The following is a 25,035-nucleotide window of genomic DNA, read 5'->3' as shown; positions in this document are numbered from 1 at the left end:
TTCAAGGCTTACAGAAAGTCTCCCATACAGAAGAAATGCCGAACACAAACCTCTCTGATGCCATGGTTATGTACACAAAACACACCCAGATAAGACACAGTACTCTGGACAATGTGAGCAGTGCAGGGGACACACAGAGAGCAATCATTCATTCTAGAAACCATCTCAGCCCCAGAACAAATCCTCTTGCAGCAATTCAAGATCTCTGGCCAGAGACATGTTCCTAATTAATTGACAATCATGGCAGCTGCAAGGGAAATGGGAAGAAAGTAGAGCTGCAAACAGAACTACAGTGTCAGCCCCACATTTAGGAAAACAACTGGGAGCATGTACACCTTCTTCCTGTTCTTGTGCCTCGCACCTCACAATGCCCACCTGCACAGTTCAGCACAGAAATCTCCAAATCAGTATTTTCCATGTCATAGCTCAAACCCACCTCATCCATGACTCAAGCCACCACACTTAAGTCTCTTGTGGCTGTGACACACAAGCACACACATAGCCTGTCCTGCCAATGCTGCATTGGAGTGATCATCTTCAGCACAGGGTGACAGCAAACAGGAGGGGTGGCTGTGATGTCTTAGCCCATCACATCATCATGTTGGCTTATCTGCCAGCTCTTTCCATCATCACACAACATTAAAGGGCACATTCAGCAGAGCTGGAGAGTTTAGTCTTTAGAAAGCCCTCTGCAGGAGTCTCAAATCCAGTTAAAGTCAACATGAAGTAAAGATGCTCGGCACACCATGAGATTAAGTCACCAATTAATACTCCACATGCAGGGGAGGGGGAGTCAACTCAGCACCAAAAAACTTTGTGCTGCAAAGTGCATGCTCTGAAGCAACCAGGCACAAGGGCTCCCCAGAAAGAAAAATGAATCTGTCAAAGACCCCCATTGGGCCTCCCCCTCCTGCAAGGAGGCAGTAAGATAACTAGATCAGGTAGCTGTAATAGGCCCTGTTAATCAACAGGATCCCCATTTTCCTTCAGTCTCCTGCAAAGGCACAGATCATTAGCAACACTACAAGCCCACAATTCACTTTGTTATTCCAGCATGAGTAAGCGATAGGAGTTAGAACCAGCAGATCTTGCAGAAGGAACAGAGTGACGTTTATTAGGGTTTGACCTTCAAGGATAAATATTTTTGTCCTTACTCAGGGAGAACTACCACTAATGTCAGAGGGGATCTGGAGCAGCAACAGTGCAAGATGAACCTTCAAAGGGGGAAACAATCAGTAGAATGGCATTTCCCTGCGAACAAAACCAATCTGGTAACAGGAAAATCCTCCTTCAAACCCCTAACAAAAAGAGACAGACGACTCACAAATACCTTCCAGTCCTCTGCGATTTACTCTTACCTTTGTGACGTTTTCTTGTACTTTCTCCTGCAGGAAAAGAACAAAATACAACTGAGATAAGAAGGCTCCACTGGTGAGGAGGAGAAAAGGAGAGGGTCAGAAATCAGGAGCAATGAAGTCACTTCTGCCATGAGATTGCCCCAAACCTGATGTAGCCATTCCCCTCTGCTAACCTCAGTGGTGGTTGCCACTAACTTCAGTAGAAAAAGGTGTGTGTTTGCCTGTATGCACATCTTGTCCTTTCTTGTAAGACAGGGTTGCTGCAGTTAGTAAAGAATGAGTTATTACTCTAAATAACTTAACAGGAAGTTCAAGTGGCAGAAACTTACTTCTACTTACTAGTAGTAAAGTAGTTTTTATGTCTCCATCCAGCAGATAAGTATGGCCTTATCTGTGGAGAGCCCACTAAGATGGAGTGGTGGTGATGTGATGCATCCAACCACATTGGCTGTGGTCACTCAGTGGAAAACCCCAGTGGTTTTACAGCAGCCTTGCTCTAAAAAGAAAGTCTAGATCCTACCAAGTTCTGTACTCCACCAAATCCCAGATACCACACCACAGAGCTTCACTGCATTGCACGTATCTTGGGACCTGAGCCCAGGACCAGGGATGGCAAGAGCGGATAAGCATACTGACAGCACCTCTTCTCCTCCCCAACCCTTACACCACATCAATTGCAGCAAAGGCTGTAAACTTCTTACTCCTCTTAGCATGGCGGATTTTGTCTTCTACAGTAGGCAATGGCACAAGTTGCCAATGCTCAGAGTAAGGCAATAATCATGAGCCCTTCTGCATGGTTACTCATGTGGCTATAGTTAGCTGCAGAGCTGTATCTGCACTGTATCTTTTCTGTGAGCTCTTGATCCTAAGACAGCCTTTTCCAATGGTTTTGCACAGTGCCTGGCAAAACGGGGCATTGATTTCACTTGAGCTCAGCTCTGCTTTTATGTTTTAAAGTAAAGCTAATGATGTCTAAACTTCACAAGCAGTGATGGGAACAAGCCTCAGTGTGACTGTGATGAGGAGTGCAAGATCAACACCCTGTTGCTTAGCCATACACTAACAGACGTTCCCCACCTTTTCAATGTGTAGGTAATATTGTTAGAATGGGTCTACTGCTGTAAGCATCAAGTTCTGCTTTTTCACCTCTGACACTACTGCACATGGAAAATTGTGGCTAAGGCAGGACCAGAAAATCCAAACAAGGAGTTTTGTTTCTTAAAAATAAGAATAAACATAGCAAAAGGAATGTAGTGCTATTTTCTACTTAATAAGAAGCATGAATAATGTCTCCTGGCTGTCAAATGTTCCATCTAATATTACCTTTAGAAATCGTACTCATGCTTGTACCTGCTTCTGTATTCTGACCATGTCAGAACCATAAAAATCCTAGATATTTACTTTCAAAGGATTTTTAAATATTTCATTTACACTTCACTGTGTGAAGATTTACTTATTTAAACTTGAATAGATGCAAAGGAGTAAAAGAGCAAACATTCATAGCAATATCAAGATTCTAGCTTACTGGCATTCAGGATGCTGACACATACAAGCAGAAGCCCACTTAGACATACCTGATTCTAAGAGAATTTTTAATTTTAATTTCAGAAGGGCGAAGAGTAGAAATTTCATTTTGAAGAGTTTAGATTCAGGAGTTTATATTCTGACAAATACAGAACTTCACTAAACTTTCATGCAAAAAGAAAATGCTGAAAAAAAACCCCACCTGATTGGCCATTCCAATCCAGGTTGATTAAAATATCTTATTCCCAAGAAATCCAAATTTGTTTACATTTCTATTTCTGCCATATAACTTTTTAAATTTTCAAATGAAGTTATTTAGAAGTTAATTCTTTCCCCTGGAAGTGTCTTACAGTACATTCCAGCACCATCAGAAATATTTTTCCCTTTATTGGTTAGTGACTTTCACATCTTTTTATAAAGTCCTTCTCTTTCAGCCATGCTTCACGTTTGAGCAAAGATACCATTCATTAATTCCTGATTAGCTAAAATTTCCTTGTATATTTTAAAGAGGTGACTCAGCCTTAAGGTGCTCTTCACATTTGAGTAACAACATCACTTTTCTGATCAGTTACACCTTTAATGCTCCTTTTACTTGAGAATATTTTTACTGCATTAGCAAACCATGTAGCATCACAGATGACAGTACTAGGAAAAAAGCATTTGCCTAGTCATAAGAGTTTTAAAAACATGTATTTTTTAATTATTGTTTATTGTTTCCACACCTGCAGTCCAGTTACAGTCAAGGTTTACATGTACCAAGTTAGTGACTGCATTTAGAGGCACCAAATTTGCATGTTACAGTTGAAGAGAATGTAACTAAAGGAACCCTTGTTTATAGATTCAGTATCACTACTGCACACACTTGCTTTAAAAGGAACACCGCTAGCGGATTCTGATATCCAGCAAAAAAAATTCCTGTATGCCTGAACTTTTAGCATTCCAAAATCTACCTGCTTCTTGCAAACAGGGAAATTAGAAGGTGCCTCTTTTAATACCACAGCCAGCATCAGAGGTTGGCTGCAATCAGCAACCATGTGTGAATTAACAACAGGAAACTGGAGGGTGGGGATTTTGGTTTGCTTGGTTAGGGGTTTTTTTTGTTCAGCTGTTTATTTTAAAAAACATGTGGGACAAGCTATCCTGGTTTATCTCCCCAGGAAAACTCCATGCAGAGAGGAACTAGCTGCTAAATTGCCTTTAGCAGATGCTCTGGGATAAACCTGGAAACAGACACATCTTCCAGTCAAGCTCAAGGGACACGTGATTTTCTGAGCAAACCCAAGCTATCCCTTTTTCCCAGGAGGGAAAGAATGAGAGAGACATAAAGAAAGTGGTGTTACAGCTTCCCACACCTGCGGGCCATCCTGTGCTTATGCCTGCAAGAGACTTACTGATATTACCAAATCTGCGTAAGTTCAGTTTCCTTTTCTGCTGCACGCATGCCATGCTAGAACTGCCACATCCATTCAACTCCTGCTACCTGCTGTGGAATGTATTACTCATAGGTCTACATTTAGCTTACATTAAAAAAAAAAATTAGAACAAGGTAGATTTTTGTTTTTCATGCTGAAGAGAATTAGCAGGTGACACACTAGGTAGGCCCTATATTACCACTGTAAACTAGAAATAACTTCCCTGAACTTAAGGCAATTACACCTGCACGAGTGTAGTATGAAGTGAGACAGTCCTAGTACAAGAAGGCTACGGGAGCTGAATGAAAATAAACCCAGTAAGAGTTTAAAAATTGGTATTTTGTAACAATCAAAACTAAACAAAGTGGTGGGTGGGACAAAATTTTTTACTCAAATGAGATGAAGTCAACAAGAGAGTTGGCCCCACTATTTCAGTATCTGCTCTTCTGGGAATGAATGAATCTTTTGTGTGGCCAGAGGAACACCACAATATACTGGTCCAACATAAAATTAGGACAGACTTTTGAAGGTATTTAAGCACGAATAAGATGTAGCTAGCTACAGCTATATGGGCACTCAACTCCCATTGAAATGAACAGTCATGCAAAATTTCTCTCTGTGCTTCGATGCCCATCAACTTCTTCAAGGCTAAGTATCTGTTCCCAGGGTTATGTTTCTACCTCTGCCATTTAATTCCGGTGCACCCTCAGGCAAATTGCTTTCTGCCTATATTTCCCCATCAGACCCTTTTCCAGTAGATTGTTAGCTCTTCAGCATTGTGACCTTAGCTATACGGGGGTTTGCACATCAATTTATAACAGTGGGGCATAACTGGAGCCCAAATAACACTACTTTTGAGTTGCTGCAAAAAGCGCTCACCCTTCCTGTGCATCTAGAAACCTAGAGATTAAGAGAATTTAAGAGAAACACACAAAAAACATGTCTGAATTTGGTAATGAGGTTCTCAGGCCTTAGTCTTCTGAGAGAGGTAGGTGAGTTAATGTGACTGAGTAGGTACGAAGAGGAGTAAGGATGGAGAGGTTGGGGGAATTAAGTAACTCTGCCAACTGCTCTGTGTTTGCCCCATAATCATATAACTCAGAGCATCAAGTACCTAGATGAATTGCTCCTTCACTCCTACACAGCCTCCAAAGAATTAACTAACCACTTAATTTTTTTTACTCGTAATAGTGGCTTGGTTAACATGGTATTATTCCACATGGTTTGGTATTAATGTTGTCTTTTCAGTATATGAAGTAAAACTGTGGGTGCTGCAGAAGTAATAGGAGGATGTTTGCCTAACTTCATCTCTGGAAATTTATCCTAAATTCTCAAAGTTAATGAGCATCACGCTCTGCTCACACACTGCTGCTAGAAACTAAGGGTTATATCTGCCCTTGGTAAGGGGGCTTGTAACTTCAGTGCAGTCATCAGCCTTAGGCCACCAGCTGATGGACCTGCGGTTAACAACCTGAGGTACACACAGGTGAGTGCAGGTGACACTTCTCAGTGAGTTAATGCCTCCTAGCTCAGGAATGCCAAGTGCCACAAGCATGTCCTTAGCCTGCTGAGATGGTGAAGTGCCTCAATTTTCAGCCACTCACAGTGGCTTGATCTAACGCATTTTGTTTTGCTTGGCCATTGCAATGGGTTCAGAGGGCACACGCAGTTGGTCAAAGCAGTTTAGCAAGCCAGACAGATCTTATGAAGTCCTTAAAACTTGGTGGCCTGTACTCTCCCCTTTGTACCACCACCAGCTGACAACACACAAGCCTGGATCTAACGCAGCGTGTGCTTTCAGGCTGGATCTGCGCTGCTTGGTAAAAAAGAGGGCAACAACTTTTTAGGGCACCAAGAAACTAGCTAAAGTGAATCTGCTGCAGGAGTTTAAAAAGATATTGCCCCCAGCCACCTTGCACACAGCGCCCTGCCACAGGTCAGTACCCTCGCAGCACAGCTGGCAGTCACAAGTGCATCCCTGGGCATCGGCTGCTTCAGTGCAAAGTTCAGCCTTTCAGCTTAAACTGCCAACAATGGTGGTTTCAAGCAAAGACACCAGGTTTTGTACAGCCACAGCTGAGGCACACTCCTTACTGCCCACTCTGTGGTGGAGGCAGAGAGGAAAAGGAAACTACCGGGACGTTAACTCCTCCTGGCTAATGCAGTCAGCCTCGCCAGAGCTTGCCTGCCGTATCCTTATTTTTGTTGCTGACATTGGTAAACATGATCAGAGCAGAAGAGGGAAACTCCTGCCTGAAGAGGAACATCTTAAAAAAGCAGCAGCTTCTTCAGAGGAACCACAATTGTTGAAGAAAACAGTTGTCACAAGCAAATATTTAAAATTAGTTATTCATAGGCTCAAGGAGAAAGAGGGACTTTTCCTATTCTATACTTAGAAGCTTTATAATTAGCATGTTTCAGATGTGAGTGGGAGCTTAATCATCCATTAACTAAAGCACCCAACAACATCTGTCCTTCAGTACTGGAGTCCCACTACGTCCATAGCTCACGCAAGCCAGGGCTATTCATCTCTGCTTCCCTACAGGGCTCCTCTCACCAGCATATTTGGAAGCAATGAGAGAAAAAGCCACCTTACTGCGATGAAACATCCACCTCATAACATGCACATTCTTGCAAGTCTTTTTCTTTTCTTTCCTTTCTGCCACAGCTGGGCTTCTGATGTTAGAATAGGTGTTAAGATAGCTCTACTAAAAGCTTGTTTCACAGTTTAGCAAACCAACAGTGAGATAAGCAATGAAATTTGTCAAAAGAGAAACAAGTCTGTCTACAGGTCAAACCTGGAAGATTCTTCCTGTTCTTTTGTTACCCATCAGTGAATCTATGGTTTTACTGAATGATATCCCTCCCCTTTCTTTTTCTGTAAGAGCTGACCACAACTCATGTTTACCACTTTTGTCCCCAAATCTTTCCAGCTCATTGGTCCAGAATCCCTAAGATTTCCCCTTGATGGCCATGTCTAGGAAGGAGGGTTAAGAGCATTTCCCAGCTCCCAAGCCCAGGTGCCCTCTCTGGCCGTATCACAGTGGCATAGCAGTTCATACTGGGGGTAGGCGTCATCCCCCTGTGCGGCACTCTCAGGGTGAGGTGGCTGGGGGCTCAAATCAAGCTAGATTTTCTGATTGATAGGATCACTTAAATAAATTGAAAATCTTCTCTCCCAGCAGCTCAATATTCTGAATCATGCAATGCATTACCAATTAATCATCATCATCACAGGATTAGTGACGCATTTACGTTACGTTACCAAAGCCTATATTAATAACCATGTATAAATCAATTCACAAAACCCAATCTCAGAGCACAGACTACAGACTGGCATCTGTCAAAGCTCAGGATCCCATGAGAGCCCTGACCAGAACTCAGAAATATATTGAGATCACCAGACTTCAAAGGGTATGATGCCATCAACTCCTGCTGGGTTTTTAATTCCTTAATTGAAACAGGAAGACCAGCTTTCTTGCTTTACTCACTCTCTATTCAATTAAAAAAAAAAAAAAATCATTTATTTTTTCTTCCACATGGGCTGTTTACCAGAATACTGTGCTAAGTTAAAAACAATACAATCAAAGAGACTACTGACAGCAGAGGAGAAGAAACAGTAAGAAGTGGGTGAGGAAAGAAGGAAAGATTTCAGCTGATACTTGAAATTTGATGGAGAGTTTATGTGGGATTTTTAAAAAACAAGATGAATGATTTTAAATTGGACCTTGAACTACATGGGGACATAGTGAAACCGTGAGAGGATGTGGCAGTCACTTGTCTCATTTTAAGTAGATTAGAAGAGCCCGCATGCTCTCAAGCATGGACAAGTGTGGCGCAGGCATACAAAGACAAGAAGCGTTCAGAACTTGAAACATGTATGATGATTTCAGTAGAAATGGAGACAAGACAGTTGAGAGGCACAACAGATTTACAGCCAAATAAGGAGGGAAAAACATTCATTATCTTGGAAACAAGAAGTACTGCTACAAAGTGGAAATGAAGCTTGCACTCAACTCACAATCAGTAAATAATGTAGGAAAATAATTGAAGGTCAGAAAATGTCGTCACTGATTTTGCCTAAAGAAAATGCTATTTTGATAAATTTTAGCTGATGTGGCTGACCATTGGATTTTACCAGTCTAGCTACTGAGTTTTCTAAACAACTGGGCAAAAAAAAACCTTGTGGCTTCATCTCCAAAATGGATTGCAATCATGAGGACATATGAACGAACAGTTGATGTCTCTTGTGCTGCCCCTGCTCTGCTGGCCCTTTGATAGGGCTCTTGCCTGTGCCTTAACAACCAGGTTCCTACTTGGTCATTTGGGGTCTAATGTGTTTACTGAGTCCACATGAAGCATAGCTGGAGAGGCAACGTGTTTAAATTCTCCTTACAGAAAAGCCTCTGTGACAGCACAGGTGGTGAGGAATTTCTTTTGCAGTACAAATCCAAGGTAGCTGCAATCCCTTCTCTACCCATTTAGTAAAGAGTGGACAGAGCCTGGAGGTGTTACAGATGGGTGTTATAGATATGATCTGAGCAGACTGATGTTAACAACACTATTACAGTATATGCTGTCATGAGAGCTGTTGACCTTAAATTGCACTTGAGTCCAAATTCCTTTGTTGTGTACACAGCCAGAGTGCTGGGTACCAATTCCCTAGCAAAGCAGGGATTCAAGTATGGGGAGGGGGAAGGAGGAAAGCGGGGTGGTAAGAAGGGAGTCACTCTCAAGATTTGCTCCTGCAGGTAATGAGGATACAACTGACTTGACTTACTTGGCACTACAAACTCAACCCACAGCTTGATCTCATCTCCCAAGGCTAGTGTAAAAGCAGCCACCTATTGACCATGGGCAAGACCCTATACAGCTATAATAATTTTATTCAAGCAGTAGAAGAGAGGTGTATTAGTTGACGGTATTTTATTTGCCACTGACGTAAAGATGACCTGTGATCAATTGTCATGATTTTGTTTAGCTTCATTTCAACAAAGGGCAATCATAGCTTGCTCAAACTTTGATAAACACCACTGGCTATCAGAAGAGGCAAGGTAACTGCTGCGTGTCTTTCCATGGCACAGTACGTATACCAAATGAGGAGAAAAAGCAACATAAGAAAAGTTTACTTAATTGATCTGCATTGAATACTGTCTGTATAGGAAGGTTTTGAGCAAGACAGTTTGAGGTACAAGGATCTGCAGGGAGCACTGGGAACACTGCAGGCGCAATTGAGCACTCCAGCTTCATCACCAAACAAGGTTTTCAGTAAGGCCAAATCAGAAGGGCAAACTCAATTTCAGTTCTGCAACTGCCCTGTGCTGGGCAACAGACTGGACTGGGATTTTAATGTGTTAGCATCTTAACTACAAAAGAAGTCAGCAAATATTGTTGTAAAAACTTCTAAAACTATGATTTCATTCATGTAGATTTTGTACAGAGCTAGGACAGTTACTGAAATCTTGAGGTTCTTCCTCTATATTTACTCAGTTTCCCATCAGTCCTCATGTAAAAAAAAAACCAAAACCCCAAACCAACCAAAACCACAAACAAACAAAAACAACAAAAAAACCCTGCCATTGCAGTTGGTGTGGATTTAGCTGAAGAAAAATATGAAGTAAAAATTAAAATGGCTCTACTTCTGAAAATCTAACCTTTTGAAAAGAATATGATCTACTGCTCATTCTGCTTTTTCCTAGTACACAACAAGCAAATTCTCTTGTGCTTCACACACATCACATTCTCAAGAAAAGTGCGTGCTCATAAAAATGCAGTTACAGAAAAGTACATTTCAGGAAAATAAAGTCCTGAGGTCTGAAAAGAATATAGAGCAGTTCTCAGTATTCATGCTTAAAAAAAAAATAAATAAGGATTGTCAAATCACCATAGCGTATGACCTTCACATATGTACTATTTGAAAAATAGATATATACTTAGTCTGACGGAGTGTTGCTTTCTAGCTGGCCACTCCAGATGAATTATGGAAAATTTGGCTCTGAAATTAGTAAAGGTGATGACCTGCAAAGTACAGGATGGGTGGTACTTCAACATGCCTATTCTGTAGCCTCTCCCACTGGAAGAGATTGTGGTACTTAGTGCACAATGGGATCTGAGGGGCCAGGAGGGAAGAATACCTCCCCGCTCCTCTGAGGATAGATGTGCTTCAAATTGTGTTTACATGGCACTGACCTCCACAAGTGGGATGCCGCTTCCTTGCTAGTACGTCTCAAAAAAGGGAGCATATACGCAATCTTTCCTGTGCGTTCTTTAGCTGTATCCTGTTAGTTTCCCTAAGAAAAGACCTTGTGAAAACGAGTCATATCAACAAGGAGTGTACAAGGGAACAGTTCCTCCTGGAATAAGGCAAAGCTGAATTTTGAAGAGCACATATAGGGGCAATAATGACATATCGTGTATGTTGGAAGCACATAATACTGTTTAGCAGGAATTCCATCCCCCCGTGGCAAAAAGCTGTTAGACCTTGGAAGAAACAAGCAAATACAGATTAAAAACTTATTTTAATCACTGCTACTATGTAAAACGAACATATTCAGATTCTGCAGGAGCCAAACAGGCAGCTGTCTAGTTTGTTTCATGCAGGGTGGCTCTGTGATTAGTTACAGCATGCACAATGGAGGTGGGGGGTGGGATCATTCTTCATACCCTGGATTAAATATCAAGACAGGAAACATGGACTGGAATTACATCAGACCAGATCAGCCGTGTGCGTGAAGTCACTAAACAGATCTGCATCTTGCCCTAAGCTCTAGTAAATCTATCAGACTGTTACTTCTTGTTGTTCCCCCTCCAACCCTCCTCCCCCCGAACACAACCCACCCCCTCTGTCTGCTAGTAGACAGCTGGTGTGACGCAGAATTTTAAATCTCATGGTTTTGTGCCAGGGCCTCTCCTGACTTCTGGGTTACAGGCTGAAACACTCAGATTACTGTTGAACAAGCCTGAACATGGGGAGAAAAAATTGCTGCACAAAGATGCAGTGTTCCCTTTCCAAAAGAAGGTTCACTTCCCCATCCTCACCTCTCAACAACCCCCTCCTTCAGCACGCTGGTAGTTTTTAAAAATTATTCAAGCCTTTTAGCAACACTACTTTGTGTAGCGAGTCAGGGTTGCTATTGTCCTGACCATGCCTCCTCATTAATAGACCAATTATTAAATGTCAGTCTTGTGAAAAGGCAACATTTAAACTTCTCATGAAGAGCCAATGCTCTTTTTCTGGGGTTCCCAGCACTCTGTGTTTCTCCAGGAGCAGCGACATTACAGAGAGAAGTCATCTGAACAACGATGGACCTCCAGGATAGCCAGCACAAGCCTGTTTGCACAGAAAAAGTGGTTTCATGGAGCCTCCTATCCTCAAAATTGCTGGTTGCAGTGAGGTTCAGCACCTTCAGCAGGCTGTCTGCTACTCTGTCAACACCATTTCTGTATTAACTACAACATTTTTCTCTGCAGAGAGTAAAGAAGGTTGCTCATCTTTCCTTCCTCCACCCCCCACCCAGGCATGAATGACACTGGTGTGATGGCACACATCTGACTCCACCGAATGGGCAGGAGGGCAGAGGGAAGGAAGAACAGAAGGAGGAGAGGGAGAGAGGCAGCAATACCACTGTCTGCAGCTCAGGAACACTGCCCTGCAGTCTTGGTGTGGGAATTCCTTGCTATACAGGGGGAAACTTCGGGAGAAGGAACTGGGACGGATGGGTGGGTGGATGGGAACAGGCATTGAGCATGCACACAGAGAATGGAGGAGGCTGTGTGAGATTTCTATTCCTTAAGGCCCTACTCCATGCTGTCACCAGCTGTCTCACAAGCATTTAGATGCCACAGCAACCATGGGGGGGGAGTGGTGTCTTCAGAAGCCTCAGATATAAAGATGTATTTAAATAAGCAAGTCCTGTCCTTTCCACATACTAAATGCCATGGTTGCGACAGCGACTCTAATTCTTAAAAGTTTGGCTGCTGTCAGGGAGGAGCCAAGTCCCCCCCCGGCTCAGAAGACAAGCAGACCTGCCTCCATAAGGTAAAGAGCTAATTCAAAATGCAATTTGATGTTTCATAGATTGTGAGGCTAGGTGGGACAATTATGATAATTTACTCCAAGTTATTCAGCAAATTTGCATAACTCAGGAATTCCATTCTTCTCCATTTGCAAGAAGGTATCTTCACTGCAGTCAAGCTACTTAGAAACAGGTCTTCTAGAAATCACTAAGCATTTATACAAAAGCCTTTCTCTGCAAAGCACTTTAAAGATGCTCTCTGTATGACATGAATGACTTCATCTACACATCCAGTCAAACTGCATCCAAATCTGTAGGCTCTCTGTACCTGGAACACTCCCTGGAAGAGGGAGAGGAAAGATGACTGCCCAGACAACATTAATGGGAACACTGGGCGGGAGAATTTTGACTGGTGTTACAACAAGAATGTGGCCAAGATAGCAAAGAAAGTTCCCCCACCCTCTAAAGAAACTAAAGCAATGGTCTCCTGAAGAAAAGACCCTCATTCGCCTGAACAAAGACATGCTCGGAAAGTGACAGAAGCAGTGTTTTGTGCAGCATTTATAACCAGAGGTGTTGCAGCATCCAGGCTTTCCTTCACTTCAAGGTCTGCCGTTAGAATCCGAGTGAGGCAAAAAATACTGTGCTACAGATTGGGTGGCATATTCAAGTGCCTTTAAAGGCAGCCCTTGTCCCTGTGATTTTCAGCAAAACTCAAACTCCTAAATGAATTGCATATATGTTGTGCTATGAGCTATTTTCATCTGGAAGTAAATAAATCTAACAAATGTTTACATGTAGGGACCTGAAGAACTCACAGAACTCTCTCTTTCCCCAGCACCACCTTTTTTTTTTTTTTAAAGCTTTTAAAGTGCTCTCTAGTTCTCCTCTCCAGCCTTTTTATGAGTCAGTATGCTCTTTTCTAATGATCTCCCAATTCTCCGCTCCCAGCCTCAACCCCCACAGCTTCCTCTCCTTTCTTTTTTCAAGCAAATCTGAAAAAAAGAGAGTTCTCCCATCTGACTGTAGCTGTCCCTGCTGCATCAATATGTGTATAGGAGCATATTTAAATTGTGTATTCAGACTCTTTGCTTAGCAGACACCAGTAACTGCTTACTGCTAGTGAATCCCAGAAAACCAGCTGCTCTACAGGAGGCATGGGAGGAAGTGTGATTTGAGCATCGTTTACAGCAACGATCTGAACTGCCCAGCTTTGCAAGGGGGTTTATGCTCCACTTCTGCTCCTTTGCCCTTGGATGCTTGCTGTAGCTTGTGCCATGCACTTTGCAGGGACTCCCTGCTTCCCACAGTTGTAGCTCAAGGGCTCTGTACAGTCTTAGCTGTTAAAAATTGCACAGATCTTATGTTTAATTTGTGTTAATCTTGGTGTTGAAATGAGATTTGCGTGAAGCCAGGATTCGTGCTACAGATGGATATTGTGCAACTTTCTGCCTTGGCTAGGAGCTTTGTGCATGAATAGTATCTGTCCCTAGGAGTGTAAGAAATCACTCCTAAAGTGATGACACAGACCTACTAATAGCCATTCAAAGTGTCACTTTAATAACAAAATGACTCCACAGCTTGACAGCTATGGAAGAAAAGCATGAAACTTATCATACATGTCTGTATGCATCTTAATAACTAAATTGTCTCCTACATCCCTCTCTCTCCCTCCAAGAAAGATGATGACAACTCTCTCCCGCTGCATGCCTGAGCTCACATGCACTTCTCTACCCAATGTCACCAATTGCTAGGCGTGGCGGTCCTCCCAAAGAAGGCAAGGCAGATGGCTGTGACATGAATTGGACTCCTTGGCAGAGAGACAGCCTTTCAAACCTCTTCTTGACAACCATGTAGAGCTATGGCTCTCAGAGGGCTCTGCACTCCCATTCTTGGCCAGGAAAATTAAAAATCCCTAACATGGACATTACCAATTTTTTAGAGGAATCCTGATTCCACTGAAGTCAACCAGCTGAGTTTATTACAACCAGTTTCACCAGAGTTTGAGCTGCACTCAATCTATTGCAAAATTTTAATTCTGGTTTCTTTGTATTTATAATCACACCTTCAAAATCAATCTGCTTTTCAAATATCCAAGACAACTGCAGGCAAATTTTTGCAGAGGCCTGGAGCAGTACCAAGTCTGCTGGAGGAAGGACTATTGCTCAGCTACAATTCAAATTTAAGCACAAAGTTGGCCTTAACACTGTCGGAGAAAATTTTGCACTGTCATGGGGCTAAACAACTTTTCTCAAGTCATCAATTACTTGGAAAACCTAGCTTTTCAAAGAAAACAAACAAAAAAAAAAACCACTCCAAAGACAAGGAACTGGATTCTAACTTAACCCCCGCAAACACATCGGTATCAATGAGGTCGTTCTTTCCAGTATTTACAGCACAGTTCAGGAGATCAAAAACAGCCTTATGAATCCAAACAGGCCCTTCTAGAAAACCTCCGCTTTATCCAAATCCCCAGTGTTTTGAGAGCAATTCACATCTGAGGAGGTATGTTTCACAGCTGCTATAGTGTTTTAATGGGTCAGCCCTAATATGTGAACTTCAGTCTTCCCTCATCTACCAGTCATGATCAAAGTCAGACTGTTTCTAGTATTTTGAAGGGGCTGAAGTGATTTTTTTGATGGAAAAAGAAAAGAGAGTATAGAACAGGAAAATCTCACATGAATTGCAGGAAGAAAAAGAAACACACTAAATAAAAATCCTTTCAAGGGCTGAGTTGGGTTTAATATAGTGTTTGAATCCACCAAAAGCTGGCAGATTAGGAGATGAGCTGGCCTCACAGCCTTTAAAACACACACACGCACATGCAGAGTATTTTTCAGTGCTGTCTTCCATCAGGTTTTATTTCTTTCTCTATGGACTCCTATCCCACTGAGACAGTTTTAAAAAAGAATTCCAGAAAGAGACTCTTAATTTCCCTTTGACCGGAGGTTTAAATTCATCTTCCCCAAAATAACTTTTTTCATATCCTTGTTTCCTATGCAGGATTGCAAGCTTTATAGCAGTGATATTTAAAAAGCACTGAATTTAGTATTACAAAGGGAGCCCCCTTCTTATATGACAGACTGTGGTCTTCTTTTTATGACTGCTGAAATAAATAATTGCTTTCTAGGCTGCAGGTATGATTTATATTTACTACCCCCAGAAGAATAAAAGCTTTTTTATGATTATGGCAAAAACTAGAGAGTGTATATTATTTCTTAGTCAACATTTTAGTATTAAACATGAAGTCTTCTCTCTTTTCTTACCTACAGGACTCCTCTATTGATTTAAGATTCAAATAAAAGTCACCGGGTGGAACAAAGTAACAGAAGGACTGTGGCAAAATATATCAGTTTACTGAATTACTATACCTCCAAACACCATACTTTTTAATTAACTTTTTCTGAAGTTGCTGTTCTGCTATTTATTAGAGTATCTTCTCTCCTCTGTCCATTTGTCAGGCATGAGGTTAGCAGCTGGCAGCACTTCTCCTGTTCCCCTTGCTCCTTCAAGGACCATACTGCAGGAATTATAAAACAAGCCATTACGGGTTAGTCTAATGGTAAAATTCAGCCCTTCTTCACGCTACAGGAAAAATACTATTATGGATCAACCAGACCCCTACAAACCTTAAAACTAGTTGAGTCATTCATACCCACAGAGTAGCCTACCCAAACTAAGAATCTCTAGGCCACACTGGAGCACTGCTGTCTCCAGCACGTACCCAGCATCCACTCACTAACCAGTGAGACCTTCTTAATCCCTCTAGGAATCATGACAACCACAGGAAAAGTGAAATTCAGACCTAAAAGGCCTACAGAGAGGTTTTCTGACATGGTTCTCTGACAAATAATCCCTGTCTATGCTCATTAGGAAAGCCAAATAAGAAACAGGGTGGCAGCAGCTGCATTTAAATATGTTTGAAGGTAGCTCAGTTCTGCTCCCAGGGCAACAGGGCTTCAGTTTAAACCTAGATCCTCAAGAGGTTCAGAAGGGCTGAAACCAAGACCAAAGACAGCCCCCAAGTGCCTCTCTCACCTCTGGAAACAAATTAGCATATTCATATTTTCCACTTAAAAACTAATTTACACATTTCCTAACAAAGTGGTGCTTTCTGAGGGTCTTTTAAAAACTCTACTATCTGCTGCCAGCTAAAATATTTGGGGACAAAGCCCACTGTGTAGAGCATGCCTCTGGAATTGAAGGGAACTCTCTGTTTTCCTGTTTACAATGGCCACGTAAATGAAAACAAAGCAGATCAGGATACTGTCACTGGCAGAACCAGCTGTTCTGTATGTGACATTTTTCAACTAAGGAAACCTAAAAATATCATAGAGCACATACAGATAAGACAGGGAAACAGATAACTGAGCAGTGGCACTCTTAACACTTGCCAGATCATCTCAGTCACCGAGGCTCCATGTTTTCCCACTGAAATCGGTTGTTGCTTCACCATTTACCTCAAGAACAAATATTGATCTTACACAAATGTTTGCACTGGGACGTCTTCACTGTCGATAGGATGCATGGTGCTTTGCAGAGGAAACTGAGGATATGCCCTAAGTGCTGAAATATTGTTCCAGATCTTCAGCAAAACCATGAAGTTTTCAAAGACACTGATTTAAATGTGTTTCTATCTTCTTTCCCTATGAGATTTCTTAGACCTACATTGACAGGTTTGAGCAGGAGAGTCCAAAAAATGAGTTCAAAGTCAAGCATCCCATTTGAGTCGCAGTTCAGAGATTGCTGCTGTTTGTAATGTCATCTTCGGCAGCATGAGGAAGTACTACACAGAGAATGAAGGGATTTATTATGTATTTAGCAATTTAACATTATAATCCCAGCTACTGGGAAAAAGCTTAAAGTCCATTTTTTCTCCTCTCCTTCTGCAATGCTGTAAGCATTGCAGGGGCACCAGCAGATGCCAGTGATGCTGGTGCTACTGTAATAGCTAGAAACCAAGGTTTTATTTTTGTGCATAAAAGCAACAAAAATCAAACTGAAAATATCTCCAAACTGGGTCTCCAGCTGCTGTAAACTAGCACATCTCTACTGAAACTAGCAAAGCTCTTTGGACATATGCCTCTGCATTCTTCAATGCCGTCAAACATGACCCCTAATCTTAGTGTTGAAAAGGACTTCAGAGTGCTTTCTCTGTTCTTGAGAAATTGGAAGGTAAGTGAAGCCACTTCATGGAGCTTTAAGAGTCCTAACTAGCAGATGGGAGTTCACAGTCCCACAGCTAGGGTTCCAAGTGCTAAAACAAGAACACCCCAACACAGCCACTACTGCTCATACCTCCCTAAAGAAACCATTAGCTTGAAAAGCAACTGTGCAGTCATATTTTGAAATCAGGTCTCCAAGCTCTGCTTCTAACAGTGCCCTGTAATGGGTCCCACCTGATCTTAATCAATACATTTTGCAGAGCAGAAGGTCCCAAGCTTAACAGAGTGAGTTACTAGCAAACATAGGAGAGTGGAGGGCAGACTCATAATGTAACTGCTGTGTCTACAGTGTCCAAGCCTAGAGCTGAATAAGGCAAGTCTGAATAAGAGACTGCCTTCTGGACAGGATCCATGCAGCATAGAAGACAGAACACAGCAAGAGACTCAAGACCCTTTTTCTGGTAGAAGCAGCCATTGAAAGCCATAAGCAAATAATCAACACATCCTTCAGAAACACAGTTTCTTACAGGCTGAGCTTGTCAGCCTTCATGGGTGAGCACTGCTTGGGAATAAGAAGCAACTGTTCAAAGACAGGCCCCATGTGAGGAAACAAATGGACATCCCCGCAGCCCAGCAGCAGCCAAGGAACGAAGGAGATCCCCTCCTGAATTAAACACACGCTCAGCAGGAGCACATGTATACACCAGCGGCGTGCAGAGGCAGCTGGCAGCCCATCAGCAGCCAGGGAATGAGAATGCATGTATGCTTGTGGGGAAGGGGAGACACGGGGTGGTGGGGAGGCACCAGTTGCACCCAGCAGCTCTCCTGGGAGGCAGGCAGGCCTCTGGAAGCCAGGAAGGAAACCCCATCCAAGATATCCCTGAAGGAATGTGAAGCTGCTTCAGTCTGAGTCATTTATGATGACAATGAAACTCAGAAGTGGGTCTGTTTCTGGGAGGTCCCTGCTGCAGGGAAAGCTGGTGCCTTCCTTCCCCAGGAAGACAGGACCCTGATGGCTGCAAGTCCAGTGCACGCAGCTGTTTTGCTGGAGTGAGCTCCTACAAGGAGAAATCTGGAGTAAACCTCTCACTGACGTTCTGGCATGACATAAGAAGAATGGGCAAAATTGTCAGTTCTCAACTTTCAAGATTTTCCCCAGAGAGCTTCATGTACCTCTAATGGTACCTTTGCCCAGGAAACAGCTTATTCAGCAACCTTCCCCGAAAGTTCATTAATAATAAACCACTAAAAGATTCTTTTCTAAGCTGTGATTAAACCTAAATTAATATCTAATAGGTCATATATAAAAGACACCATTTATTTCATAGATCCCTGGTTCAAGACACCCAAATATTTTGCCACAGATGACTTACTGCCCGGTAAGGCAATTTATCACGCCCCCTTAAACCTGAGATTACACTATAGGTCCACTGACTTGATTCTCTTAAATTGCTGCACAGAATCATTAAGCCATGAATATGTGTAGGTCAAGTAAAAACATTCCAGTAATGTTATTGCATTAGTATTTTAGCTCATTCTTAAACTGTAAAAGCAAAAAGAATCTGTATATGGCCTAAGGACCATCGCCTCATACTGCTGTGCTTACAAAGCAACCAGGCTGTCCTGACCAAGAAACCACATCTTGGAGAGATACATATGGGAAAGGAGAAGGAATTCATTCCACTCCACTCCAGAGGCAAATTCAATATCTTGTCTGGCTCTTACAGCAACATACGACTCATGTCGCAACAGACACCTGGCTTCAGCCTCACAAAAACCTGCCCTTTGCACACTGTCCAAAAGACCTCCCTATTCCTTGAAAATACACACCCCATGCCCAAACCTCCAAAGGCCAACCATCCTGCAGGACAGAACTGTACCAGGCACACAGCAAAAAAGCCTTCACCAGACTTGCTTAAGCAGAAAACACACTACATTAGGGGAGTCTGAAAAGAGCCTCAGCTTAACCACCCCTTTGCAACCTTGGGGTTTCCATTCCCTTCAAACCAAGGAGGCTGAGATAGGGGAAAATTAAAAGAGCCCCCCGTCCCACTCCCTGGAAAAGCCAGGTATTGCAAGAGGGGATGAATATTGGTTTGTCCACTGAGTCACTGTGAGCAAACACACCAGCTGGCACTGGGCAGGGGGAAGACAGGGAGGAAGGTACCAGAGCTGCCAGGGTGAAGTCCTACCAAGGAGATGTCCAAACCAATGCTGAGCACCTGAGACTGTTTAAATCATCACAGCACCTCTGGTTTAAGAAATGTTGTCAGGATCAAATTACCTACTGGGTATCTGCCTGCTGCAGACTACAACTCCCTGGGAAGCTTCAGCCAGCTGCGTGCTGTCTCTCACTACCTGTGTAACACTGCTCTGGTAGCACTGTTGTGCCTTGTAACTAATTCCTGTGTGCTACGGCTGTAGCAGGGACAGGGGAGAGAGGCATCTTCTCAAGTAGTATTTGATCTCTCCAAGATGAAGCATCTTATTTAAGAGTTAAGTAAGATGTCTGTGCACATCTAATCATTCTTCTTACACATACAGGCATGCATAAAAACTGACAAGAAAAACCATGAAACATGATGCCAAACCTCAGTTTGCAACCAGTTTGTGTGTGTGCGTATGCACGCGATAAAAGCCACCATAAAATGACTGGGAATGGAAAATCTTCTACAGTCTTTAATTAGACCAGAACACATTTCAGTTTTCATCTTGTGATCAAGAATTCTACAGAAAATCTATCTCCTCTTTAAGCAAAGAAATCTTGAAACTCCGAAGGAGAAAGGATGTGTTTGTTACACACACTGCCAACAGAGAGGGCTACACTGAAAAACAGCCTGAGGTTTAGTTACTACATATCTAGAATAAGTCTTACAGTTTTGCCAAATTTCCAAAAGGTAGAAGAGACCGGACCTTGACGTGTCATATGCAGACAGTGCCTTGTACTAACAGCAGGAGAGATCCTGAACTACAACGCTGCTGAAGAACTGTCTATGGACTTCAGGTGGAATCCGAATCAGCATGCTCCTAAGCTCCTTATTAGATAGGAATTCAAGGACTCCTAATACTACAGCATGGCAGAGACTTGAAAATAAGAGGGTTTGTTTTGTGTGGCTCTTCGATTTGGAAGGCTTACAAGACAGCTGTCATCTACTTTGATTAAGTTCCTTCACAAAACAGGCTTCCTGGAGTGATGCCTTGAAAGAAATACATATTCATGCATGTGTCTTAGACTGCTTGGAGTCCTACAGAAGTTTTGGATATGCTTTACAAAATATGTTGTTGCTGCTCACACAAAATAACACTCAAAGAGGAACTCAAGTTTAACTTGAACCCATTTGTTTTCAGTTATTAGCCTACTCTTTCTACATTTTCTTGCTTCTGCTGTTTCCTAGCCTCCTTGCTCCGCTCCCTCTCCCCTTTCCCTTGAGGGGTGAAATTTTAATAACTCTAACATGTGACACTGAAGAAAAAAAACAAACAGTTCTGCATACAGAGAGGGATGGAGCTTAACATCGTAATGCTCCTCTTCACCTTGGGCCAAAAACTGATGGGCAAATAAATGCTTTGCTGCCAGTAATGGATCTTAATGCTGGTAGACAGTATTTTACATACTGAGAATCTGAAAAAGATGCCGGACATTGACTCTAAATAAGCTACACAAACTCTACGACCTATAAACTTTTCTGCAGTGCCAAGTTCTTCTTTAAGCACAAGTACTTCTTTTTGTCCTGGTTTCAGCTGGGATAGAATTAACTGTCTTCCTAGTAGCTGGTACAGTGCTATGTTTTGAGTTCAGTATGTGAAGAATGTTGATAACACTGATGTTTTCAGTAGTGTTTAGACTATAGTCAAGGATTTTTCAGCTTTTCATGCCCAGCCAGGGCACCTGACCCAAACTGGCCAACGGTGTATTCCATACCATGTGACGTCCCATCTAATTTAGGAACTGGGAAGGGGGGGGGCAGGGATTTCGCCGCTCGGGGACTGGCTGGGTGTCGGTCAGCGGGTGGTGAGCAATTGCCCTGCGCATCATTTGTACATTTCAATCCTTTTATTACTATTGCTGTCATTTTATTAGTGTTATCATTATCATTATTAGTTTCTTCTTTTCTGTTCTATTAAACCACTCTTATCTCAACCCAGGAGTTTTACTTCTTTTCCTGATTTTCTCCCCCATCCCACTGGGGGGGGAGCAAGTGAGCGGCTGCGTGGTGCTTAGTTGCTGGCTGGGGTTAAACCACGACACTTTTCTACTCTGGAGGCAATGTCCCATCATTTCATGGCAAGTCAGTCTTAATGTATAAATTAGTAAGTACGATCCAATCCATGGAACATGAATTTGCTGCCATTACAAATGCTGTTAGAAATGTTTTCCAATTGTGCCTTCTCTGCCTATTTTGTCCTTATTAACCATGCCAGTGCCAGAAATGGTGTACATTTACAGGGGAAAAAAGTCTTCTGTATGTTGCACCTAAGGGTAAGATTATTGAAAACAGAGGATCCAATTAAGTATCATTCAGGCTATAACAGAACTTTTCTAGTATAGCAGCTAAAGTAATTAGCATCTCAGTAACTGCTTATATCTTACAATACCCTCATTAGTGACATTTCTACATTCCCACTGTGACAAGCAGTTCAATTTAAGGAAGAAAATGGATCTTTTGCTAAGATTAAGTCACTGTATTTATGGAGAACAGGTGTGGAAACTCCTGGGAAATTCTGAAGGTACCGGCAAGAAAGGGAAAAGAAAGTGCTACAATAATTTTGACAATGGGAGGAAACAGGAGAAGGATATGAAAAAACATACTACTTACAAGCCTCGGAGACGAAGCCAAATTTTCTCTATTTGCTCTGGCTGTAGGTATTTCAGAGAGTTGCTCTCAAATTCTTCGATTTCCTTAGTCGGTGACTCCATAGCTGCAGGTTACCGCTTTGGTTAAAGCTCGGCGAGGACGGATGCTGCCCCCCACACACGCACACGCTCCACCTTTAACGCTGCCCGGGAGCGGCCAACATTTTGGCAGCCACTTCTCCCCCTCCCCGCGAGTGGGGCGCGTGGGCAGCCCGTGAGCGCTCAGGTGTACGAGGGGGGCAGCTGCGCCAGCATGCCACCATCCTCGGGCTGACCGAGGGGATTAGAGGCTCATCTCCAGATTGCAAACCCACACGGATTTTTTCTTTTTTTCCCTTGCGGTTTTCGTTTGGGGTTTGGCTTTTTTGTCTGGGTTTTTTGGGGGGAGGGGGCTGGGGGGGAGGACCGAGGGTACAATAAGCCAGGGATACAATCAGTAATACCAGCTGAGGGATCTTTCTCAAGGGAGGAAGGGAGGAAAATCCCTTGCTGACAAGTGAGCTGTCTGCACAGGCAGCTGGCGAGTCGGGCGGCTGCACGGGTCCCAGGGCTGCGCGCTGCCTACGAGGCTGCCCAGCACTGCACGAGTGGCAGCCCACGGTCCCTCCGGGCTGCTCCCCAGCGAGTCAGCCTTGCTCTCCCTGCCCTGGCATTATTATTTTTTTTTTTTCCACTTACCAGCAGTGCTGCCAACAGGCTCAAAACCTGACAACTGAGGAAAAAGTCGTCTGTCAGCATAGCCCAGGCACGGCTTCTCTCTCTGCCTCCCTCTCTCCTGCACTCACACAAACACAGGCGCGTGAGGGAGAACAGGCTATTGGAGACAGGCTGGCTCTGATTAAAAACCCAACCAAGCCAAACCTTTTTTTTTTTTTTTTTTTAAAAAGGAAGGGTAAATTACAGAAAGTGAGCGGCTCACTCCTGGCAAACAGCCATCTGCTTCATTGCAGTCAGCCTGCTTTCCTGAGAGACTGACACACAGCAGGGGCTGTAAGGCTTCAACTGGGGCAAAACCCACTTTTAAAATAAATAAATCGGTAAAGCACAATTGCCTAAACCCCCCAACACATGGCAGGGGAAGTCCATACACTGAAGAGAGATCCAGCCCAACATGTTAGTTACGGATATATCGATGCCTTTCAACAAGAACAACAAACAATACATTAAAGGAGAATACTTTATTCATAATGCATGAGGCTTGAAACAGGACCTATGGATCAAACTCAAGAGGTTTGCACTGGGGAGGCTAAAACCCAGTTCTGCAACAGGATGCCTGCCTCCGGCTCCCCTGGGTCACCCCCATACTGACCCCAGGCACAGCAAGGACCAAGATAGAGGGCATCCCTCTCTACACCTACAGGGCTCCTGCCCTGGACAGGAGGAAGGACAGGCATTTCCTTCATTGTATCGACCTGATCAATCACCTCTCCAACTCTGCCAAGACCCCTGCATGCCTCTCTTTAGTTAAGGTTATTGATGTGGTGCTTTCAGCCGAAGCCACTAGAGCAGAGGGAAAATAACTGTCAAAACATTGTCCTAGCCTTAACACATTTTGTGACATATTGCAAAAGTTGCCCCTTGAGAAGCAGAGCCTGCAATGGAGGAGTTCACCATGTGAGAGAAGACAAGCTGTGGTGAAAATAGGCTCGCTGGGGATGACTTCCAACTCCAGTTGTTCCAAGTTCACACACAAACACTCTGAGTAGCTTGTGGAAACGTGAAGAATACATTTGATTAGCCTAATCAAGCAAGCCCCTGTTTAAAGGACTTAAATCAGTTCTTAGTCATGTAACTAAGTCATTGACTACTTCAATATCCAGCCAGGCAAAGCAAAAACAGACCATCCTGGCCACACAGAGATTCTCCTACCCCATGGGAAAAAAATAAAATCACAGATTTATACACCTATACAAAATCAGTGGGGTTTCTGCTTTGGGATCTGTCGTGTGCAGGAGGGCATATAACTGAGCTCAGGCTCTGAAACTGTGCTGCTGATTTGTGCAACAATTTACCAATTCACTCTCTTGTTTCCACATATTCAAGAGTGCTTTTCATACACAGGAAGACTAAAAGTCTTGCATCCATTAATGCAAAAGGCAGTTTTCACTGGGAGGGGTAAGAATTAAACAAGTGTCTTGAGGTAAAACCACAAATCTTTAAACTTTTCTTCCAAAGTAGAAAAAGTGCGAGGGTTCATTTTGATTCTAGGGAGATTAGACGCAGCTCCATAAAAAGTTGTATCGTATTGACAGAAAGAGAACAGTCTGTACTGAATTAAAGCTTACATTATTAGGGTTTTACCAACTTTGTGGCACTTCTGACCTTGTCAGTAAGACAAACCAGTCTTACTGATTCATCAGTAAGACCCAGAAGCTCAGATGCATGTTTCATAGGTGACTGGTAATCATTTCCCTACTCCTTATCTCAGTATCTCCATCTGAGAACCAGCACAGCATTACCACCTACCTATGGGAAGGAGAGCAAGTTCCACTGATGAGGACAAGACTGTAAGAGTAAGGCATTATTGTACTTCATTATTTCTGCATCATTTTGCCAACATACTTACAATACGCATTTGGTATTTGACTTTCCAAATGCAACCCATCCCATTTAAGGAAACCCTTTGCAGCTTTTCGTATTCACTCAACACAGAGATGCTGAGATTTCTATTTTGCTGTAGGAGGCAATGCTCCCTCACCCATAGCT

At 42.9% G+C, this 25,035-nt stretch overlaps 1 protein-coding gene across 8 annotated transcripts in view; it reads right to left on the bottom strand.

The window, feature by feature from the left end:
• Positions 1–23,204, bottom strand: part of PDE1C (phosphodiesterase 1C) — a 254,737-nt gene extending 231,533 nt beyond the window's left edge. For 4 of the 8 annotated variants that reach the window (XM_075053744.1, XM_075053693.1, XM_075053710.1 and 1 more), the window contains exons 1-3: positions 23,008–23,204; positions 22,292–22,394; positions 1,359–1,385 (exon numbers count right to left, since the gene is read on the bottom strand). In XM_075053744.1, coding sequence (XP_074909845.1) covers positions 1,359–1,385; positions 22,292–22,392 — 128 coding nt within the window. In that variant the 5' untranslated portion in view covers positions 22,393–22,394; positions 23,008–23,204. Of the gene's footprint in view, positions 1–1,358; positions 1,386–22,291; positions 22,531–23,007 lie in introns of those variants that run through there. The other 4 variants (XM_075053726.1, XM_075053703.1, XM_075053717.1 and 1 more) reach the window with 4 other exon arrangements.
• Between the last annotated feature and the right edge of the window lie 1,831 nt (positions 23,205–25,035).

The sequence above is a fragment of the Buteo buteo genome, chromosome 2, assembly GCF_964188355.1.
Source record: "Buteo buteo chromosome 2, bButBut1.hap1.1, whole genome shotgun sequence".
Classification (NCBI taxonomy): domain Eukaryota; kingdom Metazoa; phylum Chordata; class Aves; order Accipitriformes; family Accipitridae; genus Buteo; species Buteo buteo.
Note: the sequence above shows the minus strand (reverse complement) of the source record. Positions and strands in the feature narration are given on the sequence as shown.